Source organism: Magallana gigas, chromosome 8, assembly GCF_963853765.1.
Source record: "Magallana gigas chromosome 8, xbMagGiga1.1, whole genome shotgun sequence".
Taxonomy (NCBI): Eukaryota; Metazoa; Mollusca; class Bivalvia; order Ostreida; family Ostreidae; genus Magallana; species Magallana gigas.
Window position 1 is genome coordinate 40,086,874 of NC_088860.1, and position 13,148 is coordinate 40,100,021.

General features: G+C 34.2%; 1 protein-coding gene across 1 annotated transcript in view; it reads left to right on the top strand.

The window, feature by feature from the left end:
- Nucleotides 1-1,377: 1,377 nt before the first annotated feature.
- Nucleotides 1,378-13,148, top strand: part of LOC105348279 (glutamate receptor ionotropic, kainate 4) — a 29,786-nt gene continuing 18,015 nt past the window's right edge. Inside the window, exon 1 of the mRNA XM_011457634.4 lies at nt 1,378-1,741. Coding sequence (XP_011455936.3) covers nt 1,645-1,741 — 97 coding nt within the window. The 5' untranslated portion in view covers nt 1,378-1,644. The remainder of the gene's footprint in view (nt 1,742-13,148) is intronic.

Sequence of the window (13,148 nt, forward strand, 5' to 3'; positions counted from 1 at the left end):
AAAGGCAGGTGATAATGCTGATTTGTTTTTAACACACCTGTGCAAAAATTTGCGTTCTACAGTGTACATGTATATGCAACATATTTTGTCGCACTGTGAAGAAAAAAATGAAATTTTAAAAATTAAAAAAAAACAAAACACACACACAAAAGCAACTTTAAACCACCCCAATCGCGTTAAAATTTAACGAATTAAAAAAAAAATTAAAATGATGATATGTAGCCAATGACTTTGGCTTGAGTTAGTATATGCATCTTCGTTCGCTGAAATTCATGTCCCATAAACTTATATGTAAATCATGTTCTCTCCGTGTTCATTATTGATGTGACATGATCAGCCACACGATTTGAATCGATCGCGCTGACTGCCGAACACAGAGAATAGAGTTGTATCAGGTTAGAAGAGCTTAGTAGATCAATGCGATGATTAGATTCGTTTTAATTGCCTTCCGCTAGAAGCCTGTTATATACACAGTCAGCTGTAATTAAACATTGTTTCATGATGACTTGCAAAATGAAATCAATGTTTATACATGTTGACTTTCAATATTCCAAACCTATAAAAACTATGTGATAAAGCGATGTAGAATTCTGTTTGATGTAGTGGTTTTGATGATGATGATGATGACAACGTTTATGACGATGATTATTATGAAGACGACGATGATGTCGTCATCATCATCATCATCATTAACGTCATTAGCCTTCAATTGAGTCGGCAGTCAAAGCAGCTAATTTCCTGCAACAGATTTTGGAACGGAAAACTGCATTAAAACATGATGAATTTGAAGAAGACCTTGACTTTAATATCGCAAACAAGAGGCAAAGCAGTTTACAGGATTTTATTTTGTAGTGTTATTATTTGTCAACACTTTTGTCGTAAATTACTGTGATCATGTGAAGATGTTAAATTGGATCCAAAGTACATGTTCATGTAAATAAAAGGAACGTCATACATGTCGACCGGAGAGTTGTCCCCCTTCAATGGTTTTTATAGCGGAATCAAAATCATGATTATTTGTAACAAAAGTAATTACTGAATGCGTTGATTAAGTGATGTTCAGAAATGATAAATAAGTATGGTTCCAAAATGATAAAAATATTTTAACTCATGCCTTAATTTTCAACGGACAAATCTAAACTAAATATGATGGCTTCTTTCTGTCCGCTGTAGAAAGTATTTGTCAAACCAAGTGTCTGTACTGACCTAAGCCGTATTTATTTACAATTCACAAGTAGGTATTTGACACACATTTAATTTGAATACTAGACAAATATTATAAAACTACTGATCAATTTGCTGTGAAAGGACCCGAACATTCAATAGAAACCATTCTATGAAACAAAAGGATGCGAGATCGGCTTTATTGATTTGGACGTGTAATTCCTAAGGATGCTGCACAGCTCCCTAGCACGTCATGATCCAATCGGATCTGGTTTTTTAAAAAGGAGAGGGCCACACAAACACATCAATGTTATGCATGATTTCCTGCAGTGTTAATTGCCGAAGCATTCTAACCAAAGTACAATATATGTAACCTCTAATAATAAACGGATTAACGAGGATGACAACTTGTGCAGATCTTCAAAGGATAATTTATTAGCACTTGGATTCGTGGCTGGTTCGTAAAAGATACCAATCGGGATGTTAATTAAACATAGAATGGAGTGTGTACTAATCCTGACTTTTATCCTAACAGGCCTTGTTGTGTTTTTCGTTGGTGGTACTAACATAACAATAGGTGAGTTATTTTAATCCTGTTACATTCTCGTGACCAAAAGAAATTTTTTTATCAGCCTGTTGTGATGTTTGCTCTCGTAATGCCTGTGTATGCCTGCATTGGTATTTTTTCTGGAATCGGCAGTAATAGGTCCTACAGTCCGTAGAATTTCGAAGTCATCTATATATAAAATCGTCCGATTTCTTTTTCATCTTTTGACGCCTCTCAGTTTCAATTATTATTTATTAATTGTACTGAATTGTCAATCATAATGATTGCTATAGTTAGTCTGCAATTGCCTTTGTTTATCACCTGTAGCTGCCTTGGTTTTGTTTCTGTTCATAATGTTGTAAACGTGTCACATTTGGCTGTATATTCTATTTAGCGATTTTGAAGGATCGCAGACTCCGCAAAATCAAGAAAAGTATACATTCGCAAATGTCATACATACTCTGTAAGCACATTCAGATATGCATCAATACAAATACCTACTTCAATTTACTTGATGCAAAATATCATTTAGCACCAAATATCACACACGCTAAATACAATACCGTAATAGTTGGTTTTTAAGCATTTTTCTGTTGTAAGAGGTCCATAGTTCTTAAAAATTATTTGGTATGTTTTTCAGTTGTTGTCAAAACGATTGATAAAAATCTGCCATTCAGTCAACTAAATGGTGTTTGATAGAAATCTGAAAGGTGACTGAAAGGCATAACGGTACCATTTGGTCATTATAATTCAATACGACCTATCCGTCACCATATCAGACCTTTCATTCGCCATTTCAGATCTTTCAGTCGCCACTCCAGGCCCTTAAGTCACCATTCCAGATCATTCAGTCGCCATTTTAAATCTTTCAGTCACCATTCTAGACCTTTCAGTCGCCATTCTAGATCTTTCAGTCACCATTCCAGAACTTTCAGTTGACATTACAGACCTTTAAGTCACAATTCCAGACGACCATTCAGTCGCCATTCCAGACCTTTTTGTCGCCATTCCAGAACTTTCAGTCACCATTCCAGATATTTCAGTTGGCATTCCAGACCTTTCAGTCACAATTCCAGACGACCTCTCAGTTGCCATTTCAGATCTTTCAGTCACTATTCCAGATCTTTCAGTCACCATTCCAGACCTTTCAGTCACCATTTTAGATCTTTTCAGTCACCATTCCAGATCTTTCATGATCAGTCGCCATTTCAGATTTTTCAGTCACTATTCTAGACCTTTTAGTCACTATTCCAGATCTTTCAGGCACTATTTCAGACCTTTCAGTTACCATTCAAGACCTTTCAATCACAATTCCAGTCTTTTAGTCACCATACCAGGCTTTTCAGTCACAATTATGGACCTTCAAGTTAACTTACAGTTGACTGAATGACATATCCTTTTCCAGTGACGGGTCTCGTTGACGACAGGGTTTGCCAGTCTTGGCCAATTCTTTAATGTTGGAGCGTTTTAAAAATATGTTCAAATCTCTCTGAGAAAGATTTTTTTATCCGTTGAGAAAATGACATTTGTAAAGTACTTGTACACGTTAAACAACGTACCGATTTTGCATGTAAATATAGGTTATTAGAGATTATATGCTGACTTATCAAAAACACTGTACAGATAAATATGCCAGTGCCAAAGTGGCATTTTTGCACCCGCTTAAGATGCAGTTTACGCTTAAGATATATTTACCCTTAAAAATAAATATCCCATAGGAAAATGATAATTCCCATAGGAGAATTGATTCACCTACAGGAAATATTGACAATCCTTTAGGATTTTTCAAAAGTCCTATCGGAATTATATTTCCTATAGTAGAATGGTATTTCCTGTAGGAATTTGATTCAGACATGTAGTTTTCCTATAGGATATTAAGTTTTCCCATCGGATTTTATCAAATCCTATCGGATGTTATCAAATCCTATTGGAATTAAAATTTCTTTAGGAAGTTTTTATATTCCGATAGGAAATTTCAAATTACCTATAGGAATATTGATTTTCCTATGGGAAGAATCATTTTCCTATAGCAATTTATTTTTGGAAGGTAAATATCTCACCTGACAGGTGGGATACAATGATAACAAAGGTGGTTGTCAACTCTTTAAGCAATGGTCTATCATATGGCATATTTGAATTTTTCGATATATGCAGCTTAGTCGGGTGCAAAAAGGCCACCTTGGCACTGGCATAATTATCCGGCACAGTGTTCAAACCAGTCATCTATTTTGCTTTAAGGGGGATGTCCGGTCAACGTGGACATATATTGATAAAAAAAATATAAACCCCTTTTAACTCCCCCCCCCCCCGTTTAAAAAAAGTAGCCCAAACTGCTGTTGAGAAAAAAATCAAGATAAATAAAGCTTAAGTTTTACATGTTTTCTATTAAAATTCTATTTTATTTTAAATTAACAAGTACAGAACAATGTCAATTATTTGTTTCACTAGTTAATTCATTCATTTATTCTCTCAAACCCATATCAATATACATAGTATAGTACAAGAGGTACAATATATATATAAACATCTTTACCTATATACAAACAGCTTGAATTAGCAGAGCTGGCTCATTTTGCTTTTGAAAAACAGAACTCTTTGATGTTAGTTGTAACATACAATATAAATCGAAAAAAAATAATATTAAAGGATTAAAACTGCGCAATTAAAGGTGGTTCATGGTGTTCACTCTGGAACTGTTTGTAAAGAAAAAGGTTGAATCATGCATAAAAACAATGTAAGTTGTAGTTTTGTCTCTCAAAGAGCAGTCTTGTTGTTAAAATGGATTTCAGAAATCATTCGTCGGAATGTGAGTATATAGTTTTTAAGACTTTAAAATCACCAGGAGAAGTCTGCAGCTACGCAACTCTAAGTGATTACAAAAGCATTGCGCTGTACTTGTAGGTTGTATGCACAATTTGCATACAAAACAACATATAAAAGTGATTACAAAAGGCATTGCGCTGTATTTTATGCACAATATTCATCCAAAACAACATGTAAAACCTTATCATTATATATTTTTTAATCTTTTAAAATCATGTTAAGCTAGTTTTTGGCAACACAAGGCTATTTCAAAAAATGTTTATATTTTTAGTGCACATATGAACATGAACAATATGGCCGAACATCCCCCTTAACTATTGAAATTTATCTTTTTCCGAAATTGTTTTTAATTCATATTGACATTCTGTAATGCAATACTGCATAGAAAGTGAAAATAAATCCCAAACCTCATTGAAATTTTTGATAACTTGAAGCATAGAGGCATAGATTAACATCTTTGTCGCTACTTCAACAAAAATCTCTCGTGAACATCGCGAAAGTTTCACACACGCGAGTAAATGTTGGTTTATATTACATATGTTTATTGTTTAATTTGAATTAAAATTTAATTTCGTCATAAAAAATTGACGACAACTAAGTATTTGAAAACGGTAAAAATCTAAAAACAATTAATCACAGAATGGATTTGCGACGCCTTCGACATGCTACAGAACTTTTAATGTTTCTTTGATTACCATTCCCTGGAGGAACTTGATGCAAAGGGGATGGAACATTAGTTATTAAGTGCATATGGATATGCTAGCGTGCCGACGTCAGTTGGCAAGATTGGAATGATTGTATCGATTCTTCAAAGTTTGCTTGATTTTTTAACTTTCAAATAGATTGAAAACTTGTTTTATCTTCTACATTTAAAATGCATTTTTACCTCCATATACCCGGTATAACCAACTATTGTATCACGAATTTATCATTTTGGATAACTGTAGGTGATAATGAGCATTTCACGTTGATTGAAGGTCTGATGAAATATCGAGTCAATTTTGAGTGCGTCAGACTATATATTACAACATTTTCATTTTTTAAAATTGCTTTAAAACTTGTGTTTGCTCTTGATCATAGTTTTGCTGAGGTATTCTTTTAAATGAATTTCAACCTGTCGTTGAGCATTAATTATTGAGAGCATTGTGACCGCGTAGATTTTACGGTGCTAGAGAATTCGTCTGGATCTGCATCGGTCGTGTGCAGTAAGAACCGGGTGAGGGAATATTGGCGTAAAGGGCATAATGTATAAGGTTGTGGCGCGTTGTAGGCCGTAAGGTAAAAACGAAGGGTAGGTTTGCCGTATTCCCGAAGGTCCAACAGTATACAGTTCCAGAGAAATAAACAGGCAATTGATGCAGGATCATTCTGAATTTATTGGACGCAAATAAACGATGGCAACATTATGACAATTTAACAGACAGACATGTTACAAACGAGTCGAATATGGCCAGTAGTGGCCTCCGGACTCAAGACTCTGGGTGAGTCGGACGTGGCCAAGGCTGGCTGCTGTATTTCAGACTGCCGATTGACAATTGTACATAACTATATATAAGAATCTGAGTATAAATTGACAGGTGATGACATAAGTAAACTGAGTGAAAGGTTCACAGATATAAAATAATTAAATAAACTCAATGAATCTTTGATGTCCAAGAAATGAAAAACTGATAATTGCACAATGTTGTTTTAAGAGATTAACAGTCCTTGAGACATGGCACTCTGTTTCTTTGAAACCACATATAGAGTCCGAAAAAGTGTCAATCACTAAATAAACAAGCATTCTGAGAGTATTGCATAAGCAATACACGTCCCCTACCGGTTTGTATTATTCTATGAAAGCTTCCAAACACACAACTATTTCAGAGCTATTGTAAACGAGATGTCATGCTTTAATCAGAGATAAAAGAACAGAGGAAATTAAAACTATATAGTTGATATAGAAATTAAATAGGAAATGGGTAAAATCATACTCTTTATTTCATCTCCTGTAATTTCGCCAAGTCTATTCTGTATTCGCTGGTAAAAATTTGTGAAAAAAATGCACTGTTATGCACAATATCATTTCTTACCGTCTTCTGTACCCCGAATCAAACCAAACAGTTAAACAGCCCAACCCGACAACGAACCCGATTGTAATAATAATACAAAAAAAACCTGCCGATTAAATTTACAACACAATGCTTGACACTATTTTATAGAATTCATTTGTTTGTTAGAAATGATAAAAGGAATGGTACAGGAAATGAATGGTACAAGTAACGCACAGCACTGGCGTCGGAAGCAAATTGAAAGTGGGGGGGCTAGACTAATCCTCAGAAATATTGAGAAAAAAGTAATTCCCAAAATCATGGAAATCCTAATCCGAGGGGGGGGGGGGGTATACCTATACTTCCAAAAAAAAAACTTACCCTATTTCCCCCCCCCCCAAAATCATGAAGTTCCTAATCCGTGGGGGGGGGGGGGGGGGGGGGGGTAGTATGCTTCTGAATCCAATTTCTCAATCTTTCAGGGTAAATTTAGGAACAATAATCTTTCCTGCGAGAAAAAGTGTGTGTGTGGGGGGGGGGGGGCTGAACCCTCTATCATGCTATGTTTCTAATGGTTAGGTATAACTTTGCAAAAAAAGAGGGGGGGCTCAGCCCCCCCCCCCCCGGTTCCGACGCCTATGCACAGTATACTGACTACATACTGACCTCGTTTATTCAGTTTCACACCGAACCCGATAACGAACCCGAACATTAAAAAATTGGAATATAAAAAATTAATTTTCTCGAAAATATGTCAATCAGACGCTACAAAAGTGTAAACTTGATCTGTAGTTTGACATTTTGAAGCTGTTCAACAAGTTTCATATTATTCCTCAAATGCATAAAGAAAAAAAGTGTGGAAAACTGAAGTGGGACAGACAGACGGACGGACAGACAGACAGACGGAGAGACGGACTGACGGACGCAGAGGAAAGCTATAGTCCCCTCCGGTGAAACCGGTAGGGGACTAATAAGTAACTTTGTAAGAAATAAATTGTGAGAAAATACTACAAAACAGATGTTGAATTTTAAAAGTAAAGTCCAAAATAAAGTTATAATTGAACTGTGAATTTTGCACGGTGATAGCATTATAAACTTTCTGGAAATTTCTGCAAACTACATGTATTAAAAAGCAGAAGCACTGCACTTTGTTCTATTAAAATGGTCGACGCCTCTCATCTAGATTCGTTGTTTTATAACAATATTATTACTTACATGTATTGGGTTTGTTACTTACTGACTACAGAAATATATCAGGATGATCAATCTCATAGATGGCGAGACAAAGATGAGCCCTTTATGAGATTGATCAACCCGATATAAATCTGCAGTCAGTCAGTCAGTCACAGACCTAATAAATGTATTGTGTTCCCATTTATATTTTCGCTTCACTAATGTTTACTTACAATGTTTTGTGTCCATCAAATTTTAAACGTTTTATCCTTTTCCTCTGCAGAGATTTGAGCAAATCACGACGCTGCCATGTTGTTCTGCTACAGACACAACATTGTGACGTCAATATTCAAAGGGCAACTACTCTAATTTTAAAGAACTTCAAAGGGCAACTACTCCAAATATTTTAGGAACTTATGGCAAGCAGTTTCTGTATTAAATAATATGAAAATTTCGAACTTAGTAAACGATATTGCCAAATTTTTACCGAACAGACATTAAGAGAAACATGTATATCAGACAGTGACGTACAATGTTTAAAACAATATATGAAAGTGTGACAAATCAGTCTGAGGGAAATAGAAGATTTATTTAGTCCGTCCCAAGATATTTATGCAGCACATTTGGACGATTTTTAATAAAAATACACATACCTGTGAAAGAAGTGCATTAGAAATAGATGAAAGGGATAATTTCCAAGATAACTTCATTGACACATTATCATCTTTCACTCGGAAAAACTCACACGAACGAAAAAAGATTCCTTATGGAGATTTATAATGGGGAATGTTTACATCTTTTCTCCATTCGGAATACACTCGGAATACATCGCGTTATTTTACGTTATCATCCGGGCTTGCTGTAATATAAAACCCCCGTAGACATAACATTTTTAAGCATTGTATTGAAACCTGATAAGCTAACAGGGGCGTTTTAACTGATAAATCTTGGAAATGTTTCATACTTTTGAATAAACATTGTTTGAACTCTGAGGTATTTATAAATATCATGCAATTAAGCAGAATGTAAATCCAGGATATCTTTGGACAGAGTATAGCAACATTACAGATCCATGAGAACAAGATACAAGATGTATCGATCAAAAATAGCTAAGTACCCTAAAAGCCATTTGCAACTTCTTGGGCCTTTCTGGTCTTTCGAAAAAAAGAAAACATCGATTCTATCATATAGGCATCAATGACTTCCTTCCCCCGCCCCTCTCCGTTGTTTTTATATATATATATATAAAACTAATATTACTTCTACATTTTTTCACTATCGGAAGAGATTTGAAATGGACTTCTATAGATACAATGATATGCCTTAAAGTACACCACAGACGAAACATGTAAGGCTGTCTAGCAGATGCTTAAATTGCCGATGCTCAAATTGATGGGATACGACCTTATGTATAAAATTCTAGAATCCGGTGATGTTATTATTACATTTAAGGAGTTTCTCCGACTCTCCCAGATAGGCCCAGTAATTATTTCGATTGCCCTCTATTAGAGCATGCAAGGCAAGAACATTATGACAGATCGAGAGATTCAAATGGGTAAAATAAAAGCAAATGGATTAATTCCTTAAAAGCAGTGAAGGCCGAAATATCATGGGTTATATACTAGATATTTTTATGAAGACACATTAGTAAATTTGCTGTACTTTTCGCTTATGCCCAGTAATGTTGACAATGTCGTATCTCTTTTAAATAAAAAAAAAAATCAAAAGATGCATGACGGTGAACTACTATGTGCTCTAAACTTCATGAAATGTTTCAGCCCATGTATTCAGCAATAATTAAATACATACATGTATCGTAACGCAATATTTCAGCTGCTAGAATACTTGACGTAAAAAATCAGCTTTAGTTCTGTCTAACTGCATTTTAACGCATAGTCAATGCTGTCTTACTTTCATCACTTGAATAAGTAATGTATATTCATGTTTAGATTAAGCATACTTGAATCGGAGCTAGCCAAAGAAAATCGACATGCAAGGTTTTTGTTCATGCTCGTTAACCAAATAACCAAAATTAAACATATTGGTATCGACACTTGATAATAGAAACTCAATTTCAATCGGTTATTGATATTTTTGCAAAACTCATACAAATTCTTTCCGATGAATTTACGATGTTTCAAAGGGATTTTATGCTTGTTTTATTCACCGCCCAAATATCAATAAATTATAAACCATGACCTAGTTAAACAAACATATTAATATCTTTATTTTTACCCAATAGAGACTTTATTTGTTCAAGTTCACATTTCCCGCCAAAAATAACTTTCCGGGTACCAATGCATTATCTTAAATCAATTTCCAAGTCTGCATCTCGACGACGGGCATCGTCCATCAGATGTTTATTGTAATGATTTAAGGAAAAAGGCATCATACTTGAGTATTATGAGGTGATAATTTCGGTCGGGGCGTGGTCAAATCCAATAAACCGCGGAGGGTATTATGATAGATTTGATCACGCCCCGACCGAATTTTATCACCTCATAATATTCAAAGAATGATTCCTTTATACTTATATTTATATAATTTTAAACCACCGTACGGTTAGATATTTAAAAAATAAATATTAAGCAAACCCCTGCTGGTGCCTCAATTTGGCGTCACTTGAAGTTATGGGTAATATAGTAAAAACTCGATACGTAAAATTATCACAGGCAAAGACAATTGAAAATGTATATATTTTTCATTATAATTCATCATCATTTGATGATTTACCTTAAAATGCGTACTCTTTGGTTACATGTACATGGTTTTGGTTGATATTGATGCCTCGTTTGAGTCAGTAGAAATCACGTTCACTAGTTTATTATTTTATTGAAGAAAACTGGAATGAATTCAGCATTTATTTTGTTTACAAAAGTTTAAAAAAATACCATGACTTTACTTTTTTTCTTATTCTTTTTATAATCAATTTATGAATTTGATAATAGAAGGATGCAAATATAAACAATAAGTTTCTTTCTTTGATGGTTCATGGGGGTTATGAAGGTAGCGAGTTTTGCAGAAAAAAATACATAACCCGCTAACGCAGGTTATGTTTTTTCTGCAATGTCGTCAAGTTTTTAAGATAAAACCCCAGGTACAAGATATATACATTAACCTTTAGTAGGGTACTTTATAGTAAAGAGCATAATATATGTAATCCTGATCGTCTGTTTCAGTAATTACATTCAAAAGATTTATACTTCCTCGCCCATGAACAGCAATAGCAATATGTTTAATGTCATGTTAAATGTTCTACCAAAATTTGATACCAAAAGACCACTTGATAACATTATTGTTTTTTAATTAAATTTTTAACACCCTATAGAAATGTATAGAGCCTATTACAATGTATGTGGTAATAAAAAAAACTACGCATCTGCAGAAATTCGCCAATGGTCTCGTGTGCTCAAAAACATTAAACGATGCCTTCACGACCTGATTTTAATTGACGTGTATGCATTGGAGCGTTCGTCATGCTTTCATACAACGGATTTCTATAAACATAAAAACAACAAATTTGGGTTCCGTCCCTAGAGTACTTAGAAAAATGGCACGTGGTTGAAAACGTTTATCATTTCATGCCTCAAGAACACCTGCCCTTTTGTACCCAGAATAAATAATGTAGGGTACGGCGGTAATAATAGCTACACTGATGAATAACTTATTAGCTATGCTTACGAGTCAAAGGGGCCTAAAGTATTTTTCAGCAAAAACTTGAATGGATTAAAACTATTGCTTAATAGAAATCATTATTCGACATGGGTTTTTTGGTTCAGATTGCAGAAAATAAAAAGATACAATGTGTTGTGGGTAAAGTCTGACTAGAGATACAATTTAATATCATTCCAAACAATTTCAACTATTTAAATGTATAATTAATATCAGTATAATTAATCACTTAACTTTTGATTATTAATAATTATAATCACAACAGTATACATATCTTGATTTAAGGTCAAGATCTAGTACAAGGGGCGTTCTATAAATCACGCCATCGTTGTTACCAAAAAAAAAAATAAACGCAAAAAGCATATTTTTGAATGGTTACCTTCAAAATACTTCCTTTGACAGACACACATAATTTCAATCGAATTATTCGAGCTTTGAATGCATTCAGATTATGTTTTTGGGAATGGTATTTTTGTACTGTCCAAAAGAATTCCTTGAAGCTTATCTTCTTCATGACAAGTGCTTTTTTAATATAGGAAAAAGAAAAAAAAGTTACAGGGAGACAACTCTAGTGAATAGGGAGTACGGGCATTTATTTGTTTGGGCGTTGTAATGCAGAAGTCAATTGTTGCGAATTCCGGATTTTTTCTCTCTCAACAAAATATTTCTGTATCCAGTAATTAATCGGCCTTTTGGAATAGCAACTTGAATTACAGGACTTTGACTATGAAAGAAAATTGCGTATAGTACTTTCTTTGTATTTTGTCATCGTTTTGCTATACTACGGTGTTTTACCCTTTCAGTAAACTACATTTTTCTCTGCAGTTCAAAACATTGTATCGATGTTTCATCACCTGTAAAAATTTCCAATAAACGTCGTCCACAGCAATTTTTGCAGATTTAAAGTAGTTTTCTACACATTTCTTTTTCTGTTAATAGATGAGGTATCAATCTTGCACTAACTTTTCGGAGGCCAAGGTGGTTTTTTTAATTGAAAATAATATCCCCGATGAAATGCCTACTATTTCTGTCATTTGTTTGGTAATTGACCATCATTTGTAATGATATGGGTTAATTTTGCAAGTATTGCATCCGTTGAAGCCCTACGAGATGTTCCAGAACGTCACCTATCCTTCAAGTGTGTTTGGTTGTTCTTGAATTTGTTGACAGGTTTACAATATTTAAGATATCATTTCTTTTATTGATGTTATAAAACAATTATAGCTTTGTTTGAACGGGTGTACTGGGGTTTAAACTTTTGGTATTTTTCACAAAAATTTGCCGAAATCAAAATTCAAGCAATATGCACATTATTATGATATATGTACAATCAATATGCAAAACAAAAACTTCCTAACTTGGAAAAATGTAGGAGAAGTAACTTTTATCTGTACAATACACTTCTGGTAAACGCCCGCCCGCAATTTTCACCATTTTAATAACTAGAGTTTTCTTTAAAAATAATTATAAAAAGGTCAAATCATTCTTAGAAGAAAGGATTTGGATATTAAATCAGCAATCCCTCCCCTTCAATTAAAAGATTTTTTAAATGAAAAAATGCGATTATTATATGATATGAGTTCGTAGCTCTTTGATAGGCTGATACCCAAATTAAAAGCAACGTTTTATTCGCCTGAACGTGACATAGGAGGTCCATATAATCTGCATTTTGATCGGCTAAGACTTCAAAATAAAATATTTGCTTGATAACACTCAATTAGTCGATGAATCATATGATA